The 19,742-nt window shown below is 38.9% G+C and overlaps 1 protein-coding gene and 1 long non-coding RNA gene across 2 annotated transcripts; one reads left to right on the top strand and one right to left on the bottom strand.

The window, feature by feature from the left end:
* Window positions 1-6,513: 6,513 nt before the first annotated feature.
* Window positions 6,514-12,027, bottom strand: LOC128604413 (caspase activity and apoptosis inhibitor 1). The gene is made up of 6 exons (XM_053619529.1): window positions 11,681-12,027; window positions 11,141-11,335; window positions 10,932-11,016; window positions 9,818-9,884; window positions 8,593-8,657; window positions 6,514-8,107 (listed from the first exon to the last, which is right to left on the bottom strand). The coding sequence occupies exons 1-6, from the start codon at window positions 11,771-11,773 to the stop codon at window positions 7,713-7,715; spliced, it is 900 nt and encodes a 299-aa protein (XP_053475504.1). The 5' UTR covers window positions 11,774-12,027; the 3' UTR covers window positions 6,514-7,712.
* A 4,525-nt stretch (window positions 12,028-16,552) lies between these two features.
* LOC128604431 (uncharacterized) lies at window positions 16,553-19,105 on the top strand. Its single transcript, XR_008385181.1, has 2 exons — window positions 16,553-16,683; window positions 18,206-19,105. It is a non-coding gene; the product is annotated as an uncharacterized LOC128604431 (long non-coding RNA).
* Window positions 19,106-19,742: the final 637 nt, after the last annotated feature.

The raw sequence follows: 19,742 nt of genomic DNA, 5'->3' as shown, positions 1-19,742 counted from the left end.
ACCCCACAAGATCTGGAGATGCTTTGACCCAGTCGTCTAACCATCAGAATTCGGGCCTTGTCAAGTCGCTCCCAACACATCAACTTCGAGAACTGACTGTTTACTTGCTGCCTCATATATCCCACCCCTTGACTGGTGCCACTGAAACAAGATAATCAATGTTATTCACTTCACCTGGCAATATCTCACCTTGAATGCAGGTTTCAGGTTACACTACTTTTCCTATGTAAAACAGGATTCTTTCTATTTATACGTCGTTCTAGAGGCAACGGAGAAATGTGCGATTTGTTTCCGATGCTGAACAACAGTGCTACTTTTTATTTGACAAGAAAATGCATTCAAATAATCCCAACGCACTTCTCCCTATATTGTAAATGCAAATAAAGCTCTAGCCCTGATTTGTGTAATATATCATAGAGCACTTCCTTTATGCTTACAATATTCTGAAGTTCTACTGGCGACGCGTAATTTCGAAATAACTCGTTCTCTTAGTTGTCAAGAACGAGCAGTGATGATATTACGGACATCAATATTACCCATGCTGAATCTTCGTATAGATATTCCACATCAAAAGCACCCTTGTGAAGATGGGCCAGCATTTGGTTTTGTTGAAATAAGGAATCTTGAGTCCAAGGCAAAGTGTAAACAAAATGGAAATCAGTCCATGTTGTCCATGATGCAATCTCTCCATGATTAAGATAAAGGACAGGCCGTGGCCCTGTGTTATGTGTCTTGCCGTGGCCCTGTGTTATGTGTGTGGAGTTTGCATGGTCTCCCCGTGCTTCGGGGGTTTCTTCCGGGTACTCCGGTTTCCTCCCCAAGTCCAAAGACCTACATGGTAGGCTGATTGGCATGTCCAAAGTGTCCATAGTGTATGAATGGGTGTGTGAATATATATGTGATTGTGCCCTGTGATGGATTGGCACCCCATCCAGCGCCCTGTACCCGATGCTCCCTGGGATAGACTCCAGGTTCCGCGCGACCCAGTAGGATGAGCGGTATAGAAAATAGATGTATGGACTGAGCACTTAATATTTGGTTGCGTATCCCTTGTGCGTGACTCACTGAAATCACCAAATTGTTAGTTTCTTCTTTTATGATGCTTTTCCAGGCTTTTACCACAGCCTCTTTCACTTCTTGTTCGTTTCAGAGGGTTTCTCCCTTCTGTCTCCTTTTCAGGAGGTGAAATGCTCCTCGATTGGATTAAGATCCACGTATAAATAGCCTGAAATCAAGCTGACATTCTAAACTCTCTTCTCATATTCATCTTTGGATCTCAAACCCCAAAGTCCTCAGTTTACAGCAAAAGAACTCACAAACAAACGAATCGGCCATGCCGTTCCTACAGTTTAATTAATTAATACACAAATGAACGGCTTTGTAATTTGCTACTTTTATATTTTTATTTTAAATTTTTGAATTTGTGTCACTCCCCAGTTACCCATCATCATGAAGCTGAATCTTATTCTTGTCCTGTGTCTCACTGGTGAGAGCCTTGAAATGTTTTATTTCTTTAAATAAACTACTAGTTCCATGAAAATGATCCATTAATATTGTATGAATTTCACAAAACAGTCCTTAATAGACTAACAAGCCAGTGAGTCAAGCATACACATATAAATACACTAAATACCAAATTTCATTATAGAGCGAGTTAAAAAAAAAAGTAAAAAATCACCTGATCACTTTCTCCCGTTCGATCAACTTCTGCACGTTTCTTTCTTTCGTATTTTACTCAATATTTTCTGATCTCTAATCTAACGTAAGAAGTCTTCTTGTGGAAACTGATCAGTTACGGATGTATCAGATCCTGCCCTACCAGACACGCCCCCAAATGATCATATGCGTAGTGAGGGATTGCAGAATTTTTCGTTGCTGTAACAATATAATAGAACTTAAAACGCAAGAGACAATTTAAACATGAACATAAACACTACGGTGATATATGCATGAGAACCAAACATGAATAGTATACTCGCAAACATCGCAAACTATGACATTTTATTAGTAGTCTAATAAACTGCCACAATGTCGCTGCTATATTTTACTATAACAAAATGTAATGCTATTTTTTAGTATATCATTTTGACCATATCAATGTGCTTCAGGATAAGCAATGGAAGATGTGTTTCCAACCCTTTTAATGCACTTTAAAAGGGACGATACTATTACGTAATTAATAGTATTTGTTTAACTTGTATATTAGTGCTAATCAGGGTGAAACGAGACAGACGTGTGAATGAAAAAGTGACCTGCTGGGGCTGATGGGAAGTGTAGTTCAACGCGAACTAACTAACTAACGTAAAAAAAAAAAAAGATGAACACATAGGCAAACAGAACAAATAGCATAAACAGCACAGTTCGCACAATGCAAAGCACAGAAGCTTAGCAGAGAAGCTTAGCAAAGCACACAAATGCAAATACTGAGAAAACGCAAACAGGGCACTAAATCAACGAGCAGCGTATGGGAGCAGACAAACGCAGACGCGTGCACGCTAACGCCCGTGCACGTGACACATGACATTCAGCATGACATACCGTCGTTACATCAATCTGCCAGATAGTGGCGCTGGACTTGGTATCAAGGTCAGAACTCAACTCTGAATATAGCCTTCAGTGTGTACGTGTACGCACAGAATTGTTACGCGCTGTGTCGATAAGCGAAATCGTTTAAATCAGCCAGGAGGTCTCATTTGGCAAACACATACTCGGTCTAATCATACTATCTTTGCTTTCGTTCCTTGTGTCCTCAGAGGAAGGAACTATCCATCCATCCATCCATCCATCCATCTTCTGTACCGCTTATCCTACACAGGGTCGCAGGGAGCCTGGAGCCTAACCCCGGGAACTCTGGGCACAAGGCAGGGGGACACCCCAAAGGAGGATGGGGTGCTAATCCATCGCAGGGGACGATCACACACCCATACAGACACGACAAACAATTTAGAAATGCCAGTCAACCTACAAGGGTGTTGTTGGTCTGGGGAGGAAAACCGGGGTACCCAGAGGAAACTCCGGTTCTCCGTGCGTTCAGGGCAGAGATGGGAATCAAACCCGCAACCCCGGAGTCAAACGTGCTAACCACTAAGCCACTGTGCCCCTCAGGAAAGCAATGATAGAAATGATACACTCCTATTGTTTTCTAAATCTCCTCACTATATCTTTTTTGTTGTGCCTAAGGGAACACCAGGCTGACCTGCAGGACTGGATTATTAATTATAGACTTCTTTCATTTCGACATATTTAATTCATATGCATCTACCAGTTTACATTGTGTATCATAAAATAAAATGTCCCTTACAGGTCTGGTCCCAGTTGCGGTATCCATCCTGAACACGACCCCTCATAAATATGACCTGATCATGTCACAGGTAACATGGTCTAATGCGCAGAATTACTGCAGGGTGATATACAATGACCTGGCAACAATCCAAAGTGATACTGATTGGCTAAGATTGAATAAAGGTGGAAGTAAAAGTCCGAGATCATCTGCCTGGGTCGGTTTGTACAACGGTATCAACAGCTGGCGCTGGTCTTTAGACGATCTTCCATTGAAGAACGTCACTTATACATACTGGATGGGTGGAAGACCTAATAATGTTGGTGGGAAAGCATCTTGTGTTATGATGGGTACATATGCAACCTGGTATGATGCAGATTGTACAATTAAAGGACCCTTCGTATGCTACAATGGTGAGTTAATATCCTGGGTTTGGTTAAGATTTGCTGAGTTTTGGTTTGAACATGATTTAGCTTCTCGAATCATCTTGCTTTTGAAATGCAAGGAAATCAACTTTACTCATTCTAGTGCATGATGAGGATATTGAAGCCTTTTAAAATGACTTTTCATAGCTAATTTCAGTGGCGCTAGTAAGTTCATTGGCGTCACTACGAGTTTGATGACTTGGCTTGGAGCGCAAGAATACTGCAGACGCGATCACACAGACCTGGCCAGTGCACTTAACAGCACCGACAGCAACTACTTATGGAACTTGAGGGATATTAAGGGCGATTCCTGGATCGGATTATACAGGGACACTTGGAAGTGGTCAGACGGGACCAATGCTTCAAACCTCCAGTGGGCTTCAGGACAACCCGATAATTACTTTGGCAACGAGAACTGTGCAGTGGTTTCTGACGGACTGTTTAGTCATGAAAGCTGCACCAAAGTCTTCTACTTCTTCTGTCAAACCAGTGAGTCTTTTGTTTTATTAAAAAAAATAATCAAGTGATTAGTAACTTGAAAAATACCAAAATGAATTATTCACCAAGTTTTGTCTTTTAACATGCTAATTTTTTTTTCCCGGCCCCTCCGGGATTTCATGATTTTGTGGTCGCAGAAATGAACGCTAAATGAAGCAAACGCCACAATATTCGGAAGAGGTCGCACTTTAAAAAAAAAAAAAAAAATTTACCGCAGATTTGGGCCAACACGATTCACGTGCGTCGAACAAGAGTACCTAGGTCTTATTTACCAACAAACATCACCGTGAAAGCCCATGCAAAACTATTTTGGCCAATTGCAATTTCGGCAGTTTAAGTAAGTTTTCTGCCCAAAAAAATTAAATAAAAAATAAGCACGAAATACTCCGCAAATTGCATCGCCAAAAAAAAAAAAAAAGAAAAAAAAAAAGGAAGCTGCAGCAAAATCACACATTTTTGGCCAAAACAATTAAACCAATAAATAAAACAAAATAAATAAAAAAAATCTTTGAAATCCAGAACAGACTGTTTTTTTTTTTTTTTTTTTTTTTTTTAACTATATTTACTTTATTTTTTAAAAATCTTTTATGGCTCTGTGAGAACAAAATGCAATGTTTTATAATAATGAAGAAGTAGAAGAACAAGAAGAAGAAAAAACAACAAGAAGTAGAACAAGAACAGAATAAACAGCTTCTTCGATTTGTTGCACATTGCAATGCCTTTGCAAATTGACCACTACGCCGACTTAATGTCCTTTAAGCTAATGAAATAAATGGGGGGACATTTGAGGGCTCAATAAAAATATCTGAGTGTCGTAAAAGCGGCTCACGGTTCATGTACTCATAAGTAAATGACGGAAGAAGAAAGAGAGAAGAAAACGAGGCTTGAATTAGATTAAAATGTATTTGATTGTGCAGACGTGAAAACGTGAATATTGTAATCTCACACTACAAAAATATAAATGTACTGCGTCATTCCTTAGAACGAAACATCGTTCTTTACGGGGACATAAATTAGCTTCACGGTGAATAGTTTACCTAAACACACGTGCGTGTGTGTGTGTTCTACAGTTTCACCAGTGAGGAAGCAGCAGATAATGAAGCTGCAGGTGACGTCTGATGGAAGTGTGCTTGATCCTGCAGTGCAGTCGTCCATTTTAGAGCATGTGAGTTATTTTGTGTTATAATGTCCCAGTGAACATTCTTCGCCGCTTGGTTTTGTCAAACTATTGCTGGACCTATCGACAAAAAAATCCAACCCCATAGTGTCGTTTTCCACACTCGGGTACGTCATAGAGCGGCCTAACCCCTACAGACAAAAAAAACAAAACAAAAAAACAAATCACTGACAAATTTTGGTTTATTGCAAAGGGTTTTTTTAATTCATTCATGTTGGATGTCTCGATTTTTATCTATTATTTCGAGTGTTACTTTTTAGTTCAGTTTGGATGTCTATCTTTTATTTACTTGAATATTTAGGCATAGTTCATGGATATATTTATTTCAGATGTTTTCATGATACGTCAGTACTGTTGATTTTAGTTATCCGTATCGGTGAAATCCACTATCGATCGACCTCTACTCCCTGTAGTTCGACTGTAATGTTCTTACAGTAATGAAATCGTAACTGCATCCTGATTCTGTTTTTCAGATCAAGCAGAAACTGGAGGAAAAGGGCATGTCGGAGAACTCTACCGTCAAGTGGAGGGTGCAAAAAGACGGAAAGGTCTTTCGCAAGAAAAAGAAGGATGACCTGTGACCTCTACCTGCTTACAGTGATGTCAAGTAGCTCATGCAGGCAGGCCTACATTTTAATGAACCTACGACGTTTAAACTTTAAATCAGTAGAGGGGAATCAAACTCCAGGGTTTGCCCCAACTAGAGGAATAAACATAGAATTTCACTGGAGTGCATTTAACACGCCGTCTTTCATTTCACCGCCTCAACTGTAAATCCAGTTTGGTATTTTTATGCCAGATATTTGATACATAACGTTGCTACACGTGGCACAGGGATGAGGAGAAAGTCAAAGACGGTGTGTTAAATTACTGTAACGTAGGGTTTAATGTAAAATTATAGAAGAACATTATATATATAGAATAAACATCATAAATTGTTTCTCAACTTTGTGTGCCTTAGTATGCATTCCACTATTACGGGATTTTTATCCTTATGTATCTTGTTTCTTCATAGTTATAAATATATACTACTCTCTATCATTGTATTTTGTTCCAATTTCTACCCATGTACACAAAGCTCTGCCGCTAACTAGAGTTATCATTAGCACGAACTGTCAACTTTCAACGTAATAAACTTGCTCTCAGACAATGGCTTCAACTAGTATTATTTTTTTTAAATCATTTCTACATATTTTTTTCCCACACATTATTTGCACTAGTTAGAAATAACAACTATTGATTGTCGCACTTCTGACTACAGTATTTGTTTTGACTAGAAGTCAGCAGAATAAGTTCTGGAGGTGCTACAGATCCAAATGCAATTAAAATGCACAGGCTCTTTATTAGTACCTAGAATAATGATTACAGCAGGGAGCACAGAATTTTCCTACAAAGTCAACAAGCTATGGAAAGTCTAGTTTGAAAATGCGTTTGGTTAAGCATTTTGCTTCCTTTCGGTACAGGCACAGATCGGGAAGGTTCATGGACATTGGGAGTTTTGGTAAACCGGGATGTTTTGATCCTGTCTGGTTTGTTGAGTAGCAAGACATTATGTCCCAGGGAGAGTACTCTCATGTCTGTGTTACCTTCTGGCTCTATCTTTTTGGTTATGCTGTCATAGCTTGACACCCTGGTGTCTCTGTATGCACCCTGAATTTAAACCAGTGTACATATGAAGACATCGAAGTAATAAAAACAAATTTGGATACTACCTTTAGGACAGGATGAGGTTTGTAATCTTCTGTGAAGTAGACTTGAGTGGCTTTAAAGATGCCAACAGAAAATAAGGAAATGACTTATCCTGAACTACAACTGCAGTACTACAATGACCTCTAGTGGTCGATAAAGGCATTGACTAAATACTACTCACAAACTAGCAGTAATAACAAATAAAAATAAAATTAAAAAAAGGAAATTTAGTGCTTTGATCGCTGTAAAAATACGGTGTAAACTTAGTATCTTACTAAGTATTAGTAGGCCAAATTGTCCTACTATATAAATATACGTGAGCGTATATAAAAAATAAAAAGTGAAATTTATTTGTAAAAATCAAAACTCGACACATTTTGAATGAATGGTAGGTTTGTTTAATAGAAATGGGCCAAGGTGTTAACCGGTTCACTCAACAGAAAGTGTCCGATCTCTAAAGTAAAACCGTGTCCATAATGCAGTCAGGTTCATGTACTAAAAACAAAAACACTAAGTAGCAAAAAAATAAAAAATAAAAAAAAAAATCACAAGAAGCCAATATGGCTGCACATGTTCCTTGGACAAAATTACAGAAGCCAGCATGGCCGCAGAACCGACTCGCTCCGTTTAGAGTCAGCAGAGTTTATTTCCTCACCTCGTTAGCCTTCATTAGAGCTTTGATAGCTCTCGCTCTCATCTCTAACTCCAGAAGCGCCAGCTGCTGTGCTGACGGCACAGCAGCAGGAACAGGAAGTGATGCAGGAGCCACTTCCATAGCGACCGGCTCTGCCTCGTCACTAGTGGGATTGGTCAAAGCGAGGATCTCGCTGACGCTCTTGTCAATGTCGCGCTGAAGCTCCAGCTTCGGCTCGTCCGATTGGAGGTCCGGTCCAGGAGGCGGCGCGGTGGACGAAGGGGGCGTCTCTATGGGAGCAGGGACTTCCTCTTCTTGGAGTTTGGGGTCTTTGTGGCCCTCGATGTCACTGTCGTTCATGTCAGCGTTAATGCTCAGAACGTCGCTCTCCTCTCCGGATAAACCTGAGCATGCGTGTTTACAGCGTGTGAAATTTAGTTCATCTGGCGCCCAAACTAGCTTTCATTTCATCAGCAATTTTTACATTTAATCCCAGTCAAATGTCCTTGCCAGTTTTTTTTAAAATCATATTTAATCAACCTTATCCTGTTTTCTTCAGTCATGTTTTAGGGCACTTTCATATAACCGGGGTGCACGTATACTATTAAATATAAACGTATAAATCTAAATACCTCTATAATACATAACATTACACTTATTTCATGTCTCCTAAAAACAGTATGCTTTCTCGAGTATCAAAACAGGCGCATGAAAGGTCAGTTTTACGAACATAAAACCACACTTTTTCCAGTCGGATGAAAAAAAAAAAAGCAAAAAAAAAAAAAGCAAGCAGTTACTTTCATGTAACTTTGCATAATATTTCACGGACTTTTATAACCTGAATCTGTAATCTCTGGTTTGTAATCATTTTAGTCATCATCATCATTACCTTGCTTGTCTTCTCCTTCAGCAGTCTCTTTCATAGATGACGTGGAGTCCACAATGTTGTCCTGCCTTAAAAAAAAACACACAAAAAAATAACCCTTACGACTAAAATGAAGCCCTGTTCTGTGAGCTGGCCGTCGATGCTGCTGCACGTCACCGCTTCACAACTACGGCACTAAATCCTACGCCGTGCAACGAGTAAAGTAGGACATCACACGGCCAGTGTTTGTCTCCGGCAGGGGTTTTCAGCCTGATCACACAAGAGATCATGTAAAAAAGAAAGAAAACACCACCACTAACACACATCTCTACGGCCCAAACCCTTGAATAAAAAAATTATATAAACTGCAGGAAAAAAAAGGTATTGAATTGGCAATTCATGATTCGTCCACTAGAGGGTGATGTCAGTGATGTCACTATGCTAAGGCAAGGGTTTATTTGGTTTAGAACTCAATTTACAAACGTTGTCTCGGGTCAGATTACGCCCACATATCTGAGTGATTACACTTCAGCGTGGCGCGTTTTATGTCTTCATACATATGGGAAATTAACGCTTTATAGCTACCTTTTATATTATATTTCGCAGAAAGCCTTTAAGAACGCCTTTGACACATGAAAAACGTATTGAAATCATTCTCAAGGCTGGATCAGGAAGCTGTCGCAAGGTTGTGATGGACTTTAACGGGCACATCACACACACCCACACACACACACGACACTGTCGGCTCACTTATTAACAAATTCAAAAAGACTGGACGTGTCACGGACCAACTGAGCGAAGGCACAACATAGTCCCCTGTGTATGGAGACTTTTGGGATTGATCTTTTTGAAGAAAACTATTACACTTGCGGTAAATTGTTTCGCAGTCACGTTTGTTGGTAAATGAGACCTTTTAGCCGTACTCATGTCCGACGCCGGATGCACGTCGTGATGACGTCACGTGACGCGTCTTGGCCCGAACCTGCAGAAAATCTGCATTCGTTTCGAAAAAAAACCCAAAATGCAAGTTCCTGCGAATACTGCGGAGTTTCCTTGATTTTGCGCTCATTTCTGCGAACGGAGGGACTGAGCAGAGACCGCATGCCTTAACGCTTGATTCGTATTTATCTGTGTAGCAAGTAAATCAGTCAGGATCCCCGGCGTGTCCAGTGATCCGTGTCCATACGCCGTAAACAAACACGGACTGTGTACCATGAAATGTAGAAGAATTCATGGACATCTGACTTACTGACTGTCCACTGAAGTCCTTTTAGTCTCTTTGTCTTCAGCGTCTGAGTTTGCAGTCACCTCTTTACCTTCAATAATAAAATTATAAAAACAATCGGGAATAATTCAATTGAAGGCAGATACACACTTTATATACAGAATCTAAAATGACAACTTAATACCAAAAATTTCCGGAACGGCAAACACCAGATTCTTTTATCCTCAGAGATCCGGGGCAAAACTACTCTTTTACAGGGATTCTTAGTGATTCTGGTACTAATCTGTTGTTTGGGGCTGTGTTTTCATTATTCTTGTGAATAGAATATTCTTCGCACGGTCTTTCGCAGCGATGTTTGTTGGTAAACAAGACCTTTTTAGCTGTACTCATGTTCGACGCACGTGAATCGAAGAGGGTTTTGGCTGAACGCACGTCGTGATGACATCACGTGACGCGTCTCGGCCCGAATCTGCGGCCATTTTGAAAAACCCGTCAGCTCCCTTAAATATTGCGGCGGAGGAGGAAATTAAAAATGATTTAACAGCCTCAAACATAAGGCACATAACAGTCAAGTTTCGCTGTTAGCTCATAAAAACAGAGGGGAAAAAAAAAAAGAGTGCGCGTATGTATGTTCGCGCACACCGTTTTCCAGGGACATTCGATTTCATAGTATAGAAAAATCCAACAAGAAGCAAGACGTAGTGGCGCAAACACTGGCCTCAAAGTTACAGAACGCGACGCGGATATACCACGCTGAATTAAAACAGCTCGGCTAGGTATCATCTCTGAGACCACGAGTGTGACGACGGTATTCACGGGAAAGTTAAAGCTTTGGAAGCTGATCTAGTTGCATCCAGAAAACTGGAACGAATAAGCACTAAAGCGCTGCTGCATCGCTCTCTTTAAGTAGAAGGAAAAAAAGGCTCCGCAATCAGCAGGTATTCGAACAGCATTGTGGGTAATGTAGGAAGGTGTTAACAATAGTGAAAATAGATGAGTGTCAATGAAAGAGATTTAAAATAATAATTTAAAAAAGGCAATACAGAATTTTGTCACAAAATACATGGTATACAGGGCTGAATTATCTTTTCTTTAAATAATAATAATAATAAAAAAAAAAGAAGTAAATGTAATTAACCCTCCAGTATCTGGAGCAGGTTGTTCTCGGACAGCTGCTGAAGTTGATCCCAGCACAGCGTCTTGATCTCCGTAAACGTACAGTCCTACGGAAATATCACAGCGGCAAAGAAAAAGCAGAAGGTCAGGCATCTCCAAACCGTGCGAGACATCCAACAACCGAACAGAAGGACACACACGTGAACGGCTGTGAAACGAATGTTAAAACACCTTCAGCTCGTCTGGAAGCATCTTTCTCAGCTTGTTTTGTCCGAGGACGTTGAAGCATTGCTCCAGCATCTCCTGTCTGTCGCTCACATAAGCGCTGATGGGTTTGAAAGGCACAGTGAGATCCAGGCCACCTTCCTCGATGTCACTCGGCTCCTCCTTTACCTCCTTAACATGATTCAGCTCCTCCTTAGGATCCTTCAGGGTTAAAATAATAATAATAATAATAATAATAATAATAATAATAATAATGATGATGATGAATATAGCACTTCAATACATAAAAGTAATGTTTAACTTCTTTAACAGTGTAGGTTTTGGTTTGGCTTGAGTTTATCTATCACAAAACATGGATTTAAAGTGTCAATGACAGATGTTATATATAAAAAACCTACTTTAAAATAGTAGTATACACCATGTATGAAACCACTGCAATAACAATGAATGGTTGTTTATATTAGCATTTAGCTAGCAAAGGAGAATTCGGAGCGTACTTGTTTACATTTCGTTTCTTAAATAATAATAAAACAAAACAAAACAAACCTCCATGCTGGATTCAGTGCTTCTCCTTTTTCTGTCTCCATCAGCCGACTCTCGGCGAGAGTGTTTTCTTTTCTTTTCTTTCGCCTGCTTCATCCTCTTCACGTTATTTTAATCGCTATGTTTGTAACACACGCACAACCATTCTCACGGCGTTTACCGGTTTTGGCGCACGTTGATGACCTCACAGTGAGGCCGCAGCTGTTTAGTCAACGCGTCCGCCATATTGGAAAGGCACAGATTCGTCAGCAATAGAATGGAAGCTAATAGAGACACCGACCTCCGCAAAGTTTATTACAGACGTTATAAATGTGTCCATATCACAGTTATTATACATGATTATATATACACAATATACAGTTAATATACACTCCGTTAATGTTTTTGATAAAGCCTAACACCTGGAAAATTCCAGCAAATTAGTGGTATGTTGACTGTGAAAGTTTGGACAGTTATGTAATGTAAGGAAATCACAAACACTACAAATTGTAACGTCAGTTTTTATGTGCATGTCTGAAATGAGGTCTGCTGATTCGAATGCCAATATGGATAAGAGTTACACGGAAACCCCCTGCCCCCGAAATATATATATATTTTTAATGTTTTCCTTGAATTAATTCATGTGTTAAATAAATGGATTTCTTGTTCAGGAATAAACATTAATGTCCATTTAACCCATTTGTGTGCTTTGCTGTCCTCATGCTGTTTAATATCACATCATAGAGCTAGTGTTGGTTTAGTATGAGGGAAACATTGGGAATAGCCTCATGATTCCTACACATGAGTCCTACACAGTATTAAAAAGGCCCTATTTTAGTATTTCACCATACGTAAACATGTTTATTAATGGGTGTAATGAGTCAAAGCAACAAAGGCAATACTCGCAGAACTAATTTTACATTCAGTGAGAACATATCTCTAAGTTTCACTTTCCTTTACATGGAAATCCACTTAGTGTGCACCCGCCCTGGACATTATCTTCAATCTTCTGGTGAAACACGAGACTTCGTGTAAATAAGCAGATCTTCATGACGTTATGTTTTTCATTTCCTGCAAGCAACCTCTATTTTACAGTACAAGCTATTCTTTTAACACATTTTAGTCATATTACTCAATGCGAACACAATCAGACTAAGATTAGACCATTATTTTAAAGCTATATTCTTAGACAAATGACGAAAAAGGCATTTTAGTTTAAAGCAAGAAATAGAAGTTAAAACTAGAGAAATGTAATATGACATTCATGCTCTGGGACTGTTCGAACCACTTCCTGATCACTGTTTACATTTGTTTGCAACGTCTCACTATCCAGAAAAGACTATAAAACACACCTCTAGCATGTCGGCGCAGCCTTGTTAATATACAATGCAATTTCATGTACACCAAATGGCAGCGTGAGCAATGCATCAGGCAGTAAAACTGTGGCAATGACATTCACTCATCTCTGATTTCCCAGGAAAATGTCAAATACAGCTGATCAAAGTACAGCACTGCAGAGATGCTCTAAAGACAATGGTGATCTCATCGTCCTATAATTTGAGAAGGTCCTCAATAGGGTTAAAATTCTGAAGCCCGGTAACGGTTTGCTATATAAAGTTCATAATAGGACTGCAGAGCTCAGAGACAAAGTCTTATGGATTACACAAGATAAGATTAACCTGATGATGAAATACTACGTGTGGGAGAAACAACACTTTATTAAGGCAGTGATGTCCATTGACCTACGGATTATGCAATAAATGTAAATATAAAAAGAAACCTATCTCTGACTTTACTCGGAAATGGAAATCCATTTCTTTACACCGTCTAGAACCGGTTTAGCTGCTTTCCTATCTATATCCTTGTTTTATTTTAAGAACAAATGTAGGTGGTTTCTAGTGGTGAAGAATAAAAGGAAGCCACTGTGTGTCTCTTCATTTCGAAGAACTTGCTCCGGGTATAAGTTGCAATCCTCTTGTGCAACACAAGACTTTTTTGGAAACAGGGTCTAAATGAGAATTGCAGAGTGGTGAGTTTTTACGCCATTTTCATTATCTATCTATCTATCTATCTATCTATCTATCTATCTATCTATCTATCTATATCTATCTATCTATCTATATATATATATATATATATATATATATATATATATATATATATATAGATATATAAATTTTGAGCTATCAGACTTGATTACACTGATACGGTACATTTACATTTGCGACATTTAGCAGATGTGACTTACAGTCCGAAAAGTCAGGGGATTTGTTTTTAATGAAATTAGTGTATGGAGCTTGGTATATATATATATTTTTAATATGATCAAAGGAAAACATGAAATGGCACAAAAAAAAAGGAAATTGTTTAAATACACCAAAGAAAAAAAAAGGGATGCATATATAATTCAAATAGTAATTGCAATTAAAGATCAGCACAATATTTTTAGACTAGGTTATCATACTGTGAAACGTAACACACCTCAGTGATAGTGTCTTATTTTTACAGGTAAGTACAATTTACTTTTAAATGAGATCATAACTGTATTTCTCCCCTATTTCCTCCCTAATTTGGTCATCTACCACTTCACACCCATCAGCTATCTCTCCCGTATCAACTGGGATAGGTGAAGGCTAACACATGCTTCATCTGAGAAACATGAACCCAAGCGGGGAGAGATGACTTGCCCTAATGTTTTTTTTTTTGCAGATAATGACCAGTGAGGAGGGTGAAGAAGAAGAAGAAGATGATGATGCGGATGAAGTTATGTACTGAAGGTTTGCTGCCAAGGGCAAACCCAGAAGAAGAACCAATAGATTAGTTGCACCCGCGTCATGGTTGAGCTGTGCATCTTCATGAAAAAAAGAACCACAGCAACATTTTGCCATTCTGTCCTTGCAGATGATTTTGGTTCTTTTCCAGGATGAAAACACAGCCACTATGAATTTTAGAGGGGATGTTACACGGTGTTATGTGCCGTGTCACAACAATACCTGCTGATGTAAAAGTAGGCTACATTGTATTCGTATCTCTGGATGAGATATTCTTATACATTGTGCCATAAAAAAAAAAAAAACCCTAGATGGGCTTGTATATTCTCCATTGATGAAGCGATGGATTTGACTCCGATGTTGACTTCACGTCACGTCCGAGATGAATTCTCCTGCCCTGCGCCCAGCGCTACTGAGATTGACCCTGCATCCACGACGACCTTGACTAGGATGAAGCGGATACTGAAGTGAATGAATGACTGAATTAATTCATTACTTTCCCAAAAGAATCTCAAATACATTTAACCCAATGTACTGTAAAATTTGTGTAGAGTCTAAGAGTGAAATCGATAAGATGTAATCTCCTTAACACGCATTCAGAAAAATAAATAAACAAAATCAGGAAAATAGACAAGCCTATATTGGCCAATTTGCTCGAATGGCAACTCGCTTAAGATAAGTGCAGTGCTTATGTGCAAATGGTTATTTACTGGTCATTAATAAGCCAGTAGTCGTAGCTGAGACACCTTTATGTCTAGCATTTCCACATAATTGGATGGTAGATGGTGTCTCACTACTAATACACAATTACTGCTGAATAAGGCAGACTAGAGACCGGATTACTGTCTACTAGTGAAGTCTTCAGTAGCTATGCATGTGTTAACAGTTGTAGATTTTGTACCTTAATTACAACTCACTAACAATAATTGTTACTGGTTGTAAAGAGTACAACCCTACGACAACTTATATTAATGATCAATGCAACAGATTACACTATATCAGTATTTGCAAAGAGGCAAATCCTCCTAGCCTAGTGCTGAGAATAGCTGTTGCCAGTGGTTGTTAAGTATTTAAGTTTGGATGAGATTGTTATGGGGAAATATGTGACCTATTTATGTGTGTGTGTATATATGTATTTCTGATATATACTGTATGTATTTATAGATTAGTCACTCCATAATATCCAGTCCAGTCCAGCAGGTACCTCATATACTGTAAACTGTACAGTCATTTATGTAAATAATGTAAATGAAAAACAGGAAAATGTTTTGATTGCACTGAATCAATATTGACCGGCATCCTGTCCAGGGTGTACCCCGCCTTGTGCCCGATGCTCCCTGGGATAGGCTCCAGGTTCCCTGTGACCCTGGAAAGGAGTAAACGGTAGAAGATGGATGGATGGATGGATGGATGGATTAATTAATATTGATTATGTACAATGACAAAACATTCAAGCTAACAATCTATTGGTATTTTAATGCATTTGACTTGGTTGTGTTACTTGGGGCCATCACATGATTGACTCGTGATAATTGCGGGAAGGGTGCACTTTCGATCTAAAATATAAAGTATATGCTCATGAGCATCTTTATACCATTCATGTAATCGAAGGAAATCACAAACATACAAATTCTAACACCAGTTCCTTTATTTATGTGCATGTCTGAAACGAGGTCTGCTGATTCGAATGTCAATCTGGATGGATTTTACACATAAAACTCCCGAATTATTTTGAACATTTTCCTTGAATGAATTCATGTGTTAAATAAATGAATTATTGTTCAGGAATAAACATTACGTTAACCCATTTGTGTGCTTTGCTGTCCTCATGCTGTTTAATATCACATCATAGAGCTAGTGTTGGTTTAGTATGGGGGAAACATTGGGAATGGCCTCATGATTCCTACACATGAGTCCTACATAGTATTAAAAAGGCCCTATTTTAGTATTTCACTATACGTAAACATGTTTATTAATGGGTGTAATGAGTCAAAGCAACAAAGGCAATACTCGCAGAGCTAATTTTACATTCAGTGAGAACATATCTCTAAGTTTCACTTCCCTTTATGTGGAAATCCACATGACCACATTTGAAAAGGTTGGGCAATAAGATAATGTGGGGGTGGTTCCAGTGCTAGAGAGCAAAAAGGAAAAGACTGTGTGTTTCTCTTCATTTTGGAGGACCTGCCCTGGACGTTATCTTCAATGCTCTGGTGAAACACGAGACTTGGTGTAAATAAGCAGATCTTCATAACGGTAAGTTTTTCATTTCCTGCAAGCAACCTCTATTTTACAGTACAAGCTATTCTTTTAACACATTTTAGTCATATTACTCAATGCGAACACAATCAGACTAAGATTAGACCATTATTTTAAAGCTATATTCTTAGACAAATGACGAAAAAAGGCATTTTAGTTTAAAGCAAGAAATAGAAGTTAAAACTAGAGAAATGTAATATGACACTCATGCTCTGGGACTGTTCGAACCACTTCCTGATCACTGTTTACACTTGTTTGCAACGTCTCACTATCCAGAAAAGTCTGTAAAACACACCTCTAGCATGTCGGCGCAGCCTTGTTAATATATACAATGCAATTTCCTTATTGCACTTATTTCCTTGTTCCCTTGATTCTCATTGCACTCAGTTTTGGGACACATGAACATTTAAAAGCAGAAATTGTCTGGTCAAATAGTGTAACTCATCAACAAATAACACTCCAGTTTGAGTTTTGGGTTGTCTATTGTATTGCACCAGTATAACTTAATAGTATTACATACTGCTGTACTGCCTATTTGAACTAAAAGACCCAGACATGTTTTAAAATAACAGTGCCCCTATGCACAAAGGCATGGTTTCCCAATGTTGGATTGGAAGAACTCGAGTAGCCTGCACAGAACCCCAAGCCCAATGAACTGGAACACCTTCTGCATCCCAGACCTCCTTGCCTGACCTCACTAATGCTCTTGTGGCTGGCTGAAGGTGGACAAATCCTCATGCTACAGCATACAAATACATTCTAGACAACTCTGTGCTTTCAACAGTGTTAGGAAAGCCCACATGTGGGCTTGATGGTCAGGTATCCACATACTTTTGGGCATATAGTGTAACTAAGTAATAACAGGAACTAACTTGATCCTTGGACAAGTTATACTACAAAGATTAAAAGTATGATGTGACATTCATTGATCATTAGAAACTGTTAGCACATTGAAAATGAAACACTCGATGATGCGGGAGTGCTGTTTACTGGAAAATATTCAACTTCAGGGTGGTTACCATAACTCCGTTTCACATCGGGCCACTTCAACCCACCCCGCTGTTGATTATTTTCCTTATTATTTGCCAATAAGTGTATAGCATTGCACACAGAACATCTATCTAAATACCAGACTTGCCATTATTCACTCTAAAATAAAGCCTTTTCTTCTGATAAGGCTTTCTACGAACAATAATGTCCTTGCACTCCAACACTGTAAAACATCATCGCTCCGTTAAATAATCTCCTGAACTCTAAAATGTTTTGCATGTCGAATTTGACAAGTTTTCCAAGATTGGAAACTTAAAGTAATCCACTGTCTTTACTTGACAACGATGATCTTCAAGTTGAGTTTACTCATGTTTTTAAGGCAGCAGGTGAACTTTCATTTCTACGCTTGACCACGTGAAACGTTTTACACGCGAATCTTTGGTAGATTACGCTCGCCCTTTGTAACCTGATCTCATCAAACTTGGGTTTCCAAACAAAGTCATGACCTGGTCTAATGGCATTTTTGCAGATAATGGCAGTCGAGGAGGTGGATGACGAAACCGACGACGATGATAATGATGACAGACTATAAAGAAGTTGGCTGGAGGTCTGCTGCCAAGGGTGGACCACAGGAGCTGAACCAATAGAAGAACAGCGTACGTGTGCGAGAGCGACGTGTCGCTTGGTTGAGCTGTGCGTCTATGTGAAACATCACTGGTGAATTTCACAATGTATGCACGTTACCCGTGAACTACTTTGCTTGGTGAAGAGCTTTATTGCATATAGAAATCTATGGTATGTTTACCACTACTACGTCTTTGAATGATCTTTTTTTTTGTTGTTGTTGTGTTGTGTGATGTCATTATGGAGTAATACTATATACATAAATACGTCTCACTGTATTTCTGAAAAGTCATGACCACGTTCCTGAAGCCTAGACAATGAAACAGAATTATTTCCGAGAAACAAGTACTTATTTATGACAAGTCAAGTGAATACAGAACATGATGTATATGTGTATCATCACTGTATATGTGTATTATTCCTGCATACATATTGTTTTTCCATATTTTACTTGGTTGTGTGACTGGGGCCATGCCAGGCTGGTTGGTCTGATTGGTGGAAGTGTGCACTTTAAATCAGGAAGGAACCATCACGTTCTTGATGCGTAACCTTTCACTAAATCTTCATACACTCTACGAAACTCTCACAGTACAGAAGGGGAATAAATCCCTTCCTGTTTTAAAGTGCATGCTTGGAATGTAGTCTGTTGTTTTGAATGCCAGTCTGGATGGAGTCACACAGAAACACCCCACATTCTTTCCATTGTTTTTTTTTTTTTTTAGTTTCCTTTAATCTGACCCCTTCATTTAGATTTGAACAGAACGGATGTGGAGGGTTACTGAATAAACCGCAATGTTCCTTGAAACCTTTCGTGTGGCGTGCTTCCCTTAAAACAAACCATCCTGGCTTCACTGATGACAATAAACATAATAAAATGACCCGATGAAGATATCGATAGTTTAGGTCGAAGTAAACGTTCAAAAAGCACCAAAGTCTACCTGGTTTCATTTGATAAGATGTCTATAATATGTCACATTTATTGACAAGAATCAATAACAAAAGTTTCAGTTGACTAAAAGTACATAACAATACTGTGGGGTCCTGGGATGAAGAATGTAATGGACACGTGACAGAGGACGATGAACCTGAAAGTAGGAAAGCTAAAAAGTTTGGAACGCAAAATGTACTCATGATCCAAAGCAGACCAGCACTACCTTTGAAAGACTGTGGTGTGAGTATGTAGAACTGTTTAAAAAAAAAAAAATTAAAATTAATAATTTGCCTGGGAATAATGAGCCAAAACAACATTACTTACTAACTAAATTACAATGAATGGGAAACTAATCCAACCTGTTCAGGTGTAGAGAATAGCATTTCCACATAAACAAAAGCAAAAGTAAGTAAATGGTAAATGGCGCACTTATATAGCGCTTTTATCCAAAGCACTTTACACTCTCATTCACCCATTCACACACACACACACTCACACACCAGTGGTAGCA

The sequence above is a fragment of the Ictalurus furcatus genome, chromosome 29 (genome assembly GCF_023375685.1).
Source record: "Ictalurus furcatus strain D&B chromosome 29, Billie_1.0, whole genome shotgun sequence".
Taxonomy (NCBI): domain Eukaryota; kingdom Metazoa; phylum Chordata; class Actinopteri; order Siluriformes; family Ictaluridae; genus Ictalurus; species Ictalurus furcatus.
The sequence above is the reverse complement of the archived record's forward strand: the minus strand, read 5'-3'. Positions and strand labels throughout refer to the sequence as shown.

Coding starts and splice junctions, on each gene's coding strand:
- LOC128604413 (XM_053619529.1), bottom strand. CDS start 11,773: ATGAAGCAGGCGAAAGAAAAGAAAAGAAAACACTCTCGCCGAGAGTCG. Junction 9,885..10,931: donor CCTGCTCCAGATACTGGAGG/GTTAATTACATT, acceptor TTATTATTGAAG/GTAAAGAGGTGACTGCAAAC. Junction 8,108..8,592: donor TGAAGGAGAAGACAAGCAAG/GTAATGATGATG, acceptor ACGCATGCTCAG/GTTTATCCGGAGAGGAGAGC.